Genomic DNA, 12,198 nt, shown 5'->3' with positions numbered 1-12,198 from the left:
TGTTTAGGTTTGACCTCATATTATATGGTTTTGGTAAGTCTGCAGACAAAAGTCTGCAGATAATCTGCACGTGTGTATGGGGCATTAGACTTATGTAAACTGTAAAATAAAAAGCAAAAAAATAGAAGTGGACAGGTGGGATGGAGCTCAAAGCAAGGCTTTAAAACAAAAATATCTTTAATGCCTTTTGTCATTTATAAAGCTAACCCCATTACACACACTTGATCTTGAGCCTTTCGACAAAAGTCATGACATCAGTTTAGTGTCACTTGGTCTCAATTTTAATTAAAAAAAAAAAAAAAAAAAAAACAAGAAAAACACATTTTTACATCAAATTAGTAACAAAGCATTGCTCCTTTAAGATACCTTCCATCATAAATTTTAATGAATTAAAAAAAAAAAAAGACTATTGGCAAATCCAGTTATATTATTTGATGGTGTGTGTGTGTAGGTAAGTGCGCTCTCCTATTATAGTTGAGGTCTGGGCTTTATTATCATGGCTAAGCACCATAAATCCCACACATACCTTTAAACCAGCTGCGCTAATGCTCGATGATAGAGTTAAACTCCTAAAACAAACACTCATTTATATATATTTATATTAGAACTGCACGATCATTATATAAAAAAAAAAAATCTAAAATTGTGATCCCCCCCACGATTTTAAAACTGCATTTCCTCCATTCATATTCTGCTCACTCACAACAGTGCCAAAACTGGGAGAGAACTGTAAAACACAATGTTTTACAATGTATCATTTCGTTCTTTTAAAACAAAAGGGATGAACTTCTGTCTATAAGGCTACATTCACATGTGGGCATAGCAGATGGCGGGCAGAATCGCAGTGATTCTGCCCGCGATCCGGAAATTATTGCAAATCGCCGGACGCCTGTGCGATGCCCGTGATTTGCAACGGCACCCCAAATGCTGTGCAATGTTGCCGCGATTTCCGCCTGTCGAATCGCGGTAACATCGCGCAAACAGAATCGCATGATGCACAAAAGAAGCTCTTGTACCTAAATACACTTTAGCCCCAAGTTCACATCTGTGCGATTGCGGAGATCGCATGTAATTCGGAGCGCACTGCTCCTAAATTGCATGCGATCTCATGTGCGGTGCGAATTTCAGCCATATACTTTGTATGGCTGAATTCGCACCGCATCCGCAATAAACTCGCACAAGGCCGTTTTTTATCCGCAGCAGAATCTGATCACGTAGTGGTTCACACTTGTGCGATCCGATTCTGTGCGAACTTGTAGATCGCACTGCGATATGCAATCGCAACTGGGGGTGTCGTTAACTTTTGACACCCTCTGCCTATTGCATATGGCAGTGTGAACTGCCAGAGGTGCGGATGCGATGCGGGATCACGCTGCATATTCACAACATTCCCGCATCGCACAAATGTGAACTGGCACTTCATGAACGAAAAAAAAAAAGCTAGTTATTTCGATTTTTTTGTATAAAGTGAAAGATGTTGTGCCGAGAATTGTGATCTTTATTCTAAACAAAAAAATGGCGATTCTCATTTTATTCAGAATCTTGCACCTCTAATATTACACACACATATATCCTAGAGATTACCTTTTAAGAATAGCATTGACATCACTGTGCTGTATATAGTCTGTGCAGTGAACAGAGCTGTGGGAGGCACCCATCAGGCTCCACCCATTATATGCTGTCCACAGAAAACTGCAGGAGGGGTGAAGCCAAGACTAGTCATGCTGCACAAGGAAAGAACAGCAGAGATCAGGTCTTTATTGAAGAAAGCTCCTGCAGGTGAATTGCTTTCTGCTGATTTACTGTACAAATAGGGAGGAAATACACAAAGGATGCCAAAAGAATACAAATGCCTCTCAGATTTCAGCTTTAAAGCTAACTCTATACACATTTGATTCCAAGATCTGCTAGCAGCTATGAGCTGTATAAGTGAGGAAAGAAGATCTTGCTCGTAGTGTAAAGAGACTCACTAAGGGTAAGTTGTGGAATGCTCCACTACTTGAGGTAGAAATGACTATTTACTACTCTGAAGGGGACGGTATGACTTCCTAACAACCAATGGCAGCTATGACTGAAGGGTAGTATGAACATATTTTGACCTGCACGGTACATCGGGCAGCCAGAAATAATTTCCCTACCCTGGCACATCCAATCTTAGTGAAATTTCTGCTGCCCAGGGGATTGTGGGAAGATAAACAGATTTTATTAGTTTGGAAAACGATATATTTTTAAAGAATAACGAGATTAAGGATTTTTGATTGACGGCTGGAGTTTTGCTTTAAAGTCATATTTAGTACAGTTGCAATGGGACACATTTTATGGTCCAGCTCATCTTCTTTAATCAGAGTCCCACAAAACCAGCCAAACGACTGGATTATCTGTCCTAATTAATCCACTACCCAGACACTTCAATCGCAGCATGAAGATCATTTTCTATCACAGAAGCCTGGTTAAAGAATTGTAAATGTATAGGAGGTAATCCTCTTCACTTCTAGTGCAAAAGCAAACCTATTTCATAAAGTCCAGATGTGCTTAACCACTTTTAAGTGCCCAGTGTGTCTAGATTGACACTTATATGGTAATGCAAAATGAGTTTAACAGAAGAGTTGCCATGTCTGATGATATAAGGACTTGAAAATGTAATAAAGCTGCCAAACTGACCATCTTGGGGGAAGTGTCACCTTGTGGCTGGCCTAGTTTCCTGCAAGTTTAGAGCAGACGTATAGTCAGATGTTGAGTTAAATACTTTTCGGAAGGCCTCTTTCATACGGCCATTCAGCCACATACACTGGATTCCAGAGGCATAAAGGCACCAGATTCTTGCAATTAGAAAAGGTGCATGCAAATAGCTGCAGCCGCTCAGCCTGTACAAAGTGCAGGCAACGGCTGTCACTTCTCTAGTAGCCATGCATCTGACTGCATCCAGGCTCAGACACCCATCCCTAACCGCAGATAACCGCTTGGTGTGCTACTGCATGCAACAGCTACTATTTGCATGCACATGCCATTCCAGCTGCAAGAATCCACTGATTCTTGCCAGTGAAATTCAGTGTACACAGCTTAACGGTCAAGTGAAGGAGGCCTTAAAGCGTAACTCCACTTTTGTTGAGGAAAAAAAAAAATAATTCCACTCTGGGTGATCTCTGCACATTACAAGGATTTTAATAAACTTTGTTGCAGATTGATACCTTTTGTTCTTCTGAAGAAATCATTGTTTGTTCCTCTGTGCTGAGTGGGCCTAATGGGAGTGGTTTCATAATTATGTATCAGCTGTGGCAGCTGCAGGGCTCTAATGAGGAAATCTGCTGGGCCTGCAGCCCTTTATAGGTGCTCCTTTTGGGAGTATCTCAGCAAAAATGAGATTTGTGTTGCAAAGGATGCCAGAAATCTGACTTGTATCTTAGTGCAGGCTTCTGGGAAAATTGGTGAGCCAATTATACAAAAGCAGGAAATTAGGTTTCTGTGGTGTGGTCAGAACACATTCTGTGTACAGAAATCCTCCAGATAGCCATATTGCATTTTCAGAAAATTACAACAACTGCAGATTGAAAAGGAAAGGTCATTTTTAATAACATTAAAATTACAATATGATTTGTGTCACAATTGCATTCTCTATATTGTTTTTTCTTTATTTGATATTTCCCCCCCACAAAGTGGAGTTACCTTTTAAAGGAATAAGAAAAATGACACAATCGCTATTCTAAAGAAACTACTGCTCAACGTGATTATGGCTGCTGGGCATGTGACCAAATACGGCTGGGAAGTGAGGCTAATTTGGCAGCCCTGACTGATCATCATTACCAAAGCCTCTATGGCATGGGTGCTCAACCTGTGGCCCACCAGGTGTTGCAGAACTACAAGTCTCCTGAAGCATTGCAAGTTGCTGACAGTTACATGCATGACAGGACTTGTAGCGCCGCAACAGCTGGAGGGCCACAAGTTGAGCACCCATGCTCTATGGTCATTCTACATCAAGGGTAGGCAACCTCAGCACTCCAGCTGTGTTGAAACTACAACACTACTTCTAAAACACAGACTCTCCAAGATGCTCTTTTTTATACCCAGTGTTACTGACCTGTTGCCAAAAGCTCTTCCTCGTTAGTATCACTTAGCTTGCCATCTTTTTGTTAGCCTGTCCCAACTTTTTTGAGCCGTGTTTCTGCCATCAGTTTCAAAATGACTTTCTTAAAATGGTACATTTGTATTTTCTATTGTGAATACAATACATGGTTATAATATTTGCAAATCTTTGCTTTGTTTTATATGTAGATTTTACACAGGCCTCCCAACGTTTTGGGAATTGGGTTTTTACAAACCCCATAATGCCTCTGCTCCCAGGAATTATGCATGTGGATATTAGCGTTGTGCAATGCCTCAAGGAACTTTACATACCACAACAGCTGGAGTGCTGAGATTGCCTACCCCTGTTCTAAACTTGCAGCAGAGCTCACAAGACCAGACATAGACCTGTACTCCCTAGCCGCCGCTTCTCCAGCCAAGTATTTTGTACCTTCTGCCACCATTATAATTTCCCACAGCAGTGGATGTTACTATAACAGGTACACTTGAATCCATAATTGAGGGACAAACTGGTTCTTAAAGCCTGAGGGCAACCAAATTGTCAAGTTCATTTTTTCCCAAGTGCAGCATGGGATAATAAAAGGGAGAATCTGATTGGCTGACATGGGTAACAAGAACAAATGCTTCCTTTTAGAACATTCCTAAATCCACGCCTACATTTCAGTAGTGACAGTTACGGACTGACATCACAGCTGGTGAGAAAGAGGGAACAATGATTGTTTTTTAAATCTTTTTATCAAACAGAAACATTCTATATCAACTCCAGAATAAATCTAGATTTTCAGCCTGCCATTACTACTCACTATAATACACACCTCATAATGTTTCCAAACACTGGATTTCTGCAAAATGATGAAAAGGCTGAATTATTTCTTTACATAAAAAAAAGGGTCCTGACATTTCCAGGCTCATTGTCAGTATATAAATAAAATGTGATTCTTTTTCTATCCTTGAAAGCAAACATGGAAAAATAAAAAATTAAAAAAAAAACCCAAAAAAAAGCACCTTCTCAACTAATCAGACATGTCTTGTGTCCGGCTGTAACTGGCTAGCATCAGCTGAATAAAAAGGTCCCAGCTGCTTTAACCCTAAAGGGGACCTCCCCTTATATAGCTGGGTACAGTGAAAGTGAGACACAGAAAAAGACCGCTGCAGATTGGTAAGATCAGGATCCTGAATGATGGCCGCCTGCTACTGATTAGCAGCTTCACAGGCGTCAATCCAGTCACTGTAGACGTCCACTGGTTCTGAAAGGTCTGAGATTAGAAGTCAAGGAGAAGCGACTGAACATAAAGAAAATACAAAAGTCTGAAGCTTTAATAAAAGGGATGATTGAAATCTAAAAATTATGCTTGTCCATATTTTCTTTGCAGGAAAATCTTTATACAACTGTACTGCCCAAATGTAAAGTCTCCTAATACATGAGACGTTTTAAGCTTTGGATAAAGTAGGGAAATTATGTTAACTCGGTCGGGGGTTTTTTTCTTTTTTGCATTGTATCCCTGCTGGAAAGATTTATCGCCTTTATTTGTCCCTGGTGACCTTTGTCTCAGAGAAAGTAAAATTTTGAGTTGTCACAGGAGCAGGAAACCTTGCAATGCAGGCACTTGTTATAGTAACAACTGTCCAAGAGATTTCCCCCAATCTAAAGAAATTTCCTCCAACTTCCTGATGTGTCTGTGGGACAGAAGGTGAAGGGAAATCTACCCAATGTGACACAGATGGTAAAAACCTGACAGAGGTTTTTAAGCAGAACTTTACCCATAACTTGATATAAGAAAAAAAAGGCATGTTCTTTAGCAAGGAACACACATTCCACATTATTATGCTACCATAATTAGTGTGTAATGTGCATTCAGCTTTGCTCTTGTTTCTTTTTGCCGGAGGAAACCCAGAGCCCCTCAGCAGCAGTAACTCTTAAGGCTGTCAGCAGATCAGTCTCCAGTGGCTCTTTTAGCAAAACTAGAGAGCAATTGAGTATGTGCAGATCAGGGTGAGACAGTGCATTACTGGATTTTAAACAGTATAGGGACTTATTTTTAATGTTTTAAAAAGCTATACCTGCAAAAGGGGCCAGCGTGAAGTGATCTAGCGGGACTTAATTTCCTGAATAAAGTTCCACTTTACCTACTCCGATCCAATCAATGTATTATTATTACATTATAATTCACCAAACCACCTTTTTGCGTGGCCATTTCTACCCTTCAGCAGGCAAGCCCATAAATTACCAATGAACATAGATTTGCTCTTTTCAGCCTCATACCAGTCATGACAATGCAATGATGGGATAGTGACAGGCATATGACCCCTCCAAATATATGAAAGTTACTTTGGGCGTCCGATTTAACCACTTACGAACCGCCCACCGCAGATATACTGCGTCAGGCAGCCGCTGCTGGGCAAAGTGACGTATGGGTATGTCATTCGCTCAGCTGCCTGTGGGGGGCGAGCGCGCGCCGCCGGAGGCGCGCTCCTGCCCCCGCTCGTTCACAGGCATCCCCGCGCGAGTGACCGGCAGCTCTGATGTCCGCTGTTGAGGGAGAAAGGCAGGCGGCTGATGTAAACACAGCCGTCTGTCATGCTCCCTGGTGTAACTGTAGAGATCATACGATCCTGCTATGTAGGATCGTATGTCTCTGTGGTTACATTACAAGTCACGCCCCCCCCCCCCACAGTTAGAATCACGCCCCTAGGGATACATTTATCCCACTGTTTACCAATAAAGTTAACCCCTTCCCTGCCAGTGTCATTTTTACAGTAACAGTGCATATTTATAGCACTGATTACTGTAGTAATGTCACTGGTACCCCCAAATCGCAGATCGCCACCATTACTAGTTAAAAAAATAAATAAAAATGACATAAATCCTTCCGTAGTTAGTAAACGCTTATTGCGATTTTTTTTTTTTTTTACCAAAAATATGTAGCAGAAAACAAATTGACCTAATATGTTAAAAAATTTAGATTTTTTTAGATGTGAAAAATATTTTATCAAAATTGTCGCCCTTTTTTTGTTTATAGCGCAAAAAGTAAATATCGCACAGGTGATCAAATACCACCAAAAGAAAGCTCTGTTTGTGGGGGAAAAAAAAAAGGACATTTTATTTGGGTACAGCGTCACACGACCGTGCAATTGTCCGTTAAAGTCACGCAGTGCCGAATCGCAAAATAGGGCCTGGTATTTGAGCAGCCAAATCCTCCGGGGCTTAAATGGTTAAAAGATGAAGTACTGTGGGTACTAGTGCCCTCCCAGCTTTGAAGCAATATTGCTAAATTATATTTTTTTGTGAAGGATACATGTTATTGGTGTCTGAAATTCCTCTAGGCACACTGTACACGATATGACCCCCGTATTCCGAGCTCTGTCCCTGTAAACACAGAAAAGCATCAAGTCAAACAAAATGCAAAACATACACACTTTTATTCATAATAGGGGAACTGGATCCGCTGGAACCAGATCTATTCAGTGGAGACCCAATAGGTTTCCATTCCCTTCTGCTCCAGTCTTAATAAAATCCCCTCAGTGTGCATTAAATTGAGTGGTGTAATGAGGACTGTGAGTGAAGGCGAATACCAACGTAATATTTTAGGCAGTTTACTAATTAATAAAAAAAAAAAAAAGTCCCACCGCTGACAAAGTTTTGCCCCTGTTGGGGCTGTTCCAATAGAGCACATCAAACTCCGAACAGTAAAATCCTTTTTTTTAAAGTCCAACTCCAGGTTTTAATGAGCTTTTAACCTCCCTGGGGGCATGATTGTTTCCGATTTTAGGTGCTGAAAGCGGTACCATTATTTTGCATGTAATTCTTAAGGACGAGCAGCCCAAACCAACTATTTACATATGATTTTTTTTTTACTGTGCGTTCTTTATAACATCTCGGGTATGAGAAAGTTTGAAACACAAAATCATAAAATATAATAACTAAGTTAAAGAGTGTGTGTATATATATATATATATATATATATATATATATACATACATACATACATACACATATATATATATATATATATATATATATATATATATATATATATATATATATATATATATATATATATATTTTATTTAGTAATGTAATCCAATAGGATTACAATATATCAGTGTGTTTGTGTGTTTTACTATTTGAATTAGCGTCACGTCGCAGGAGATGGAAGCAGGGGCTCACAGCATCGGGCGGATGAGTCGGCCGCCGTATGCAGCAGGGACACATCGCAGGATCCCAGGGACAAGGTAAGTAACCTCTTTCAGGATCCAGCGATGCTCCCTGGCGGTACCCCGAGTGTGGCTCGGGGTTACCGCTATTGGCACTAAAATTTCACCCCGAGCCACACTCAGGAATACCACTAAGGAGGTTAATAGTTAGTTTGGGCCCAGCTGGTCCAAACTATTTTCTTCATCAACACATGAAGTGGTCATCAGCGCTGCATGATCAGTCCCACTCCAGGAGCAAAACCGAGTTGGGCTGAGTGCTGCTCAGCCATTCTCAGGAAGCTTTGGATTCTCTGAATGAATACAAAACTTCCGACAATCAGCTGATGCTGGTGTTTGGCGCCACTCTCTCTGCCTCAGGCAGAGGAAGTTTTGTATTCATTCAGAAAATACAAGATCTTCAGAAAATACAAATCTTCTAGAGAATGGCTGAGCAGCACTCAGCCCGACTTGATTTTGTTCCAGGAGCAGGATGGGTAGTCCCTGTCCTGCTGCCACAACACAGCGCTGTATATAGCTGAGGTTTCATAATGTTCATACAGTGCTGACAGCTGCTATATGCATTTGTGAAGAAAATATAGTTTGTTTGGATCAGCATGGTTCAAACAAACTACCTAAAATTCACAAAAACGTCCACACAGACAAAACCGCTAATCCAAACCAAAAAAAAAAAAAAAAAAAGGGGGGGGGGATACACAAAACCCTAATCGTTTTAAATGATGTTCATTTGGATTAGCGTTTTGAAGTTTCTTTTGCCTAAGAAAAAAAAAAATAGAATACACACACACACACTGTTCTGTTTGGAAACCCCATTCTTTTTGGGTAGTCTGAGATGTACATAAACAATGGAAAAAAAAGTTTAATCTGTAATTAGAAAACACAGGGGCTTTCCTAGATGGCAAGCCCATGGGGAAAGCACCCACATTTTCACTGTTCCTGGTTATCGCTAGGTTTTGCAATGCAACTGTAGGCACTAACCGCCAGAACATTTTATGTATTAGGTCACATACTAACTGCCTTGGTAGATTTAATACTTTGTGCAGTGGGATAATGGATTTTGGTGTCCCCTAAATTATTGTTCATTAAACCCAACCCTGTTCACCCATCTATAGGGGGATCTACAACATGTAAACATTTAGCATCTTACATATTGACATCACAGGACTTTTCGTGGTTACAGAAAGGACACGTGAACTGCGTCTCAAGGACTCCAGTCTTCTTCTTAGGGGGAGGCTTTCTCTTTGACTTTCTACGTCCCATTTTTTCCTAAAAAAAAAAAAAAAAATTTCAATAAAGTTTTATTAAACTTTTAATCCATACAGAATTAGAACCAAAACCAAGAAATCGTGCCTACATCAAGATCACAAACTGCAGTCACAATGCAATCTAATTCTTCCAAGCATTTTTGAATGTCCGGGTGTTTTGTATTTTGTGAACAGAATGGAGTAAGACAGTTTCTGTGAGAGTCCTGGAGTAAAAAATATTTTAAACAACGTACATACAATCATAACAGGAACATGGAGGGGGGGGGGGGGGGGGGAGGTAAAACTCTTGTGGAATAAGACAGGTCACTTTGTGGTATAATCATAACAGGAACGTGGAGGAATTAGGGGGGGGGGGGGTAAAACTCCAGTGCAATAAGACAGGTCACCTGTTTTTGGTAAAATCTCTATTTAACTGGTATTTTTACAATGAATAAAAAAAAAAAATTAATTAAAACGTGTTACTGTATATTCAGCTCTAGGATTGTCTCCAGAAAGAACTTTTAAAAATGTGGTCAGCTTTTCCACATTTTATAGGACGGATCATAGTTGACCCTTTTAAGAATGGCCATCTATTCTACCAAATGTATCTTAACTTGCAATATCCAATCTTCCAGTGATGGTGGTGTGGACTTGAAGTATTCTAGTATATGGGTATCTAGCTTCTGGCCTCATTCCAAGCGTGCCATCAGTGATTTCTTATACAGGAGGGCTGGCATAGTTGTATGCACAAAGAAAAAAAAAAAAAAAACAACACGACTCTGGTACTGTGGAAGAGTAATGGTGGTAATCTTTGCCATGCGGGCAGAGATCCAATTAACACTTAAAACACTTGGCACCTCCAGGCCCTTTAAGAGGTTCAGGATGCTGGGAAGCAGGGTTTATGATCATGTGACCACTGTGATTGGCAGTCACATGATCGGAAAGCTCCTGTTCGCAAGCAGCGATCGGAAACTTTCCGTAAGCCAATAAATAGACCGACTTGGGTACAATCAGCCAGCCCATACATGGATCGAATCTCAGCCAGTCCCTGCTGAGCCAGCCGAGATTTAAACGATCTATGGCCGACTTAGGAAAGATCTGTATACGACCCATTTTCAGGCCATTCATTTTCTTCTCTCCCTGGTGGTGGAGGTAGGATGCCTGAGTCTCCCGGTGGGACGTCCCCTCGCGCTCCTTGTAATGACAGCAGAGCGGCTTCTCAGCTGCATCGGTTGTCATTACAAGTCAGCCGACCGTTGGCTATGGACACCGGTACCGGGGTGTTGCCTCTAGCTGCAGGCATCACCCCAGGACATGCACTTTCCCCAAATATCGGTAACCTCAGGGGCCGATTCCAATATATTGGGGAAAGAGCATATTGGCGTCCGATATATGGGTGTTGCCGATAATCAGCCGATTTCTAATTAGAACACCTGTAAGGTAGATCTACACAATCATATAGGAATTGTGATCTCAATTCACCCCTCCCTGCTCTATATCTATATACACACACACGAGCCAACAGGTGCATTTTGATGCCTCTTGTACAGAAGTTAAACTGCTGTCAGCAGAACACCCTAAAGAAGAAGGGCAGGCAGAAAAAAAAAATAAAAAAACGTAGCTGGAAAAAGGTAGTACAGGTCCCTCTCAAAAAATTAGCATATTGTGATAAAGTTCATTATTTTCTGTAATGTACTGATAAACATTAGACTTTCATATATTTTAGATTCATTACACACAGCTGAAGTAGTGCAAGCCTTTTATTGTTTTAATATTGATGATTTTGGCATACAGCTCATGAAAAACCAAAATTCCCATCTCAAAAAATTAGCATATTTCATCCGAACAATAAAAGAAAAGTGTTTTTAATACAAAAAAAGAAAAGTCAACCTTCAAATAATTATGTTCAGTTATGCACTCAATACTTGGTCGGGAATCCTTTTGCAGAAATGACTGCTTCAATGCGGCGTGGCATGGAGGCAATCAGCCTGTGGCACTGCTGAGGTGTTATGGAGGCCCAGGATGCTTCGATAGCGGCCTTGAGCTCATCCAGAGTGTTGGGTCTTGCGTCTCTCAACTTTCTCTTCACAACATCCCACAGATTCTCTATGGGGTTCAGGTCAGGAGAGTTGGCAGGCCAATTGAGCACAGTAATACCATGGTCAGTAAACCATTTACCAGTGGTTTTGGCACGGTGAGCAGGTGCCAGGTCGTGCTGAAAAATGAAATCTTCATCTCCATAAAGCTTTTCAGCAGATGGAAGCATGAAGTGCTCCAAAATCTCCTGATAGCTAGCTGCATTGACCCTGCCCTTGATAAAACACAGTGGACCAACCCCAGCAGCTGACATGGCACCCCAGACCATCACTGACTGTGGGTACTTGACACTGGACTTCAGGCATTTTGGCATTTCCCTCTCCCCAGTCTTCCTCCAGACTCTGGCACCTTGATTCATCCGAAAAAAGTACTTTGGACCACTGAGCAACAGTCCAGTGCTGCTTCTCTGTAGCCCAGGTCAGGCGCTTCTGCCGCTGTTTCTGGTTCAAAAGTGGCTTGACCTGGGGAATGCGGCACCTGTAGCCCATTTCCTGCACACGCCTGTAGACGGTGGCTCTAGATGTTTCTACTCCAGACTCAGTCCACTGCTTCCGCAGGTCCCCCA

At 41.3% G+C, this 12,198-nt stretch overlaps 1 protein-coding gene across 1 annotated transcript; it reads right to left on the bottom strand.

Moving 5' to 3' along the window:
• Positions 1 to 4,942: 4,942 nt before the first annotated feature.
• ELOF1 (elongation factor 1) lies at positions 4,943 to 9,554 on the bottom strand. Its single transcript, XM_082252729.1, has 3 exons — positions 9,440 to 9,554; positions 7,377 to 7,447; positions 4,943 to 5,336 (listed from the first exon to the last, which is right to left on the bottom strand). Exons 1-3 carry the CDS (start codon positions 9,550 to 9,552, stop codon positions 5,272 to 5,274), a joined length of 249 nt encoding a protein of 82 aa, XP_082108855.1. The 5' UTR covers positions 9,553 to 9,554; the 3' UTR covers positions 4,943 to 5,271.
• Positions 9,555 to 12,198: the final 2,644 nt, after the last annotated feature.

This window comes from Pelophylax lessonae, assembly GCF_965119305.1.
Source record: "Pelophylax lessonae genome assembly, chromosome: 4".
Taxonomy (NCBI): domain Eukaryota; kingdom Metazoa; phylum Chordata; class Amphibia; order Anura; family Ranidae; genus Pelophylax; species Pelophylax lessonae.
Note: the sequence above shows the minus strand (reverse complement) of the source record. Positions and strands in the feature narration are given on the sequence as shown.

Bases quoted from the DNA above. Each gene is read 5' to 3' on its own strand.
- ELOF1 (XM_082252729.1), bottom strand. From the start codon at position 9,552: ATGGGACGTAGAAAGTCAAAGAGAAAGCCTCCCCCTAAGAAGAAGACT. The intron at 7,448-9,439 runs GTAAGATGCTAA...CTGTGTTTACAG, and splicing joins AAGTCCTGTGATGTCAATAT to GGACAGAGCTCGGAATACGG. The intron at 5,337-7,376 runs GTATCCTTCACA...TTCTAATCTCAG, and splicing joins ATTTCAGACACCAATAACAT to ACCTTTCAGAACCAGTGGAC.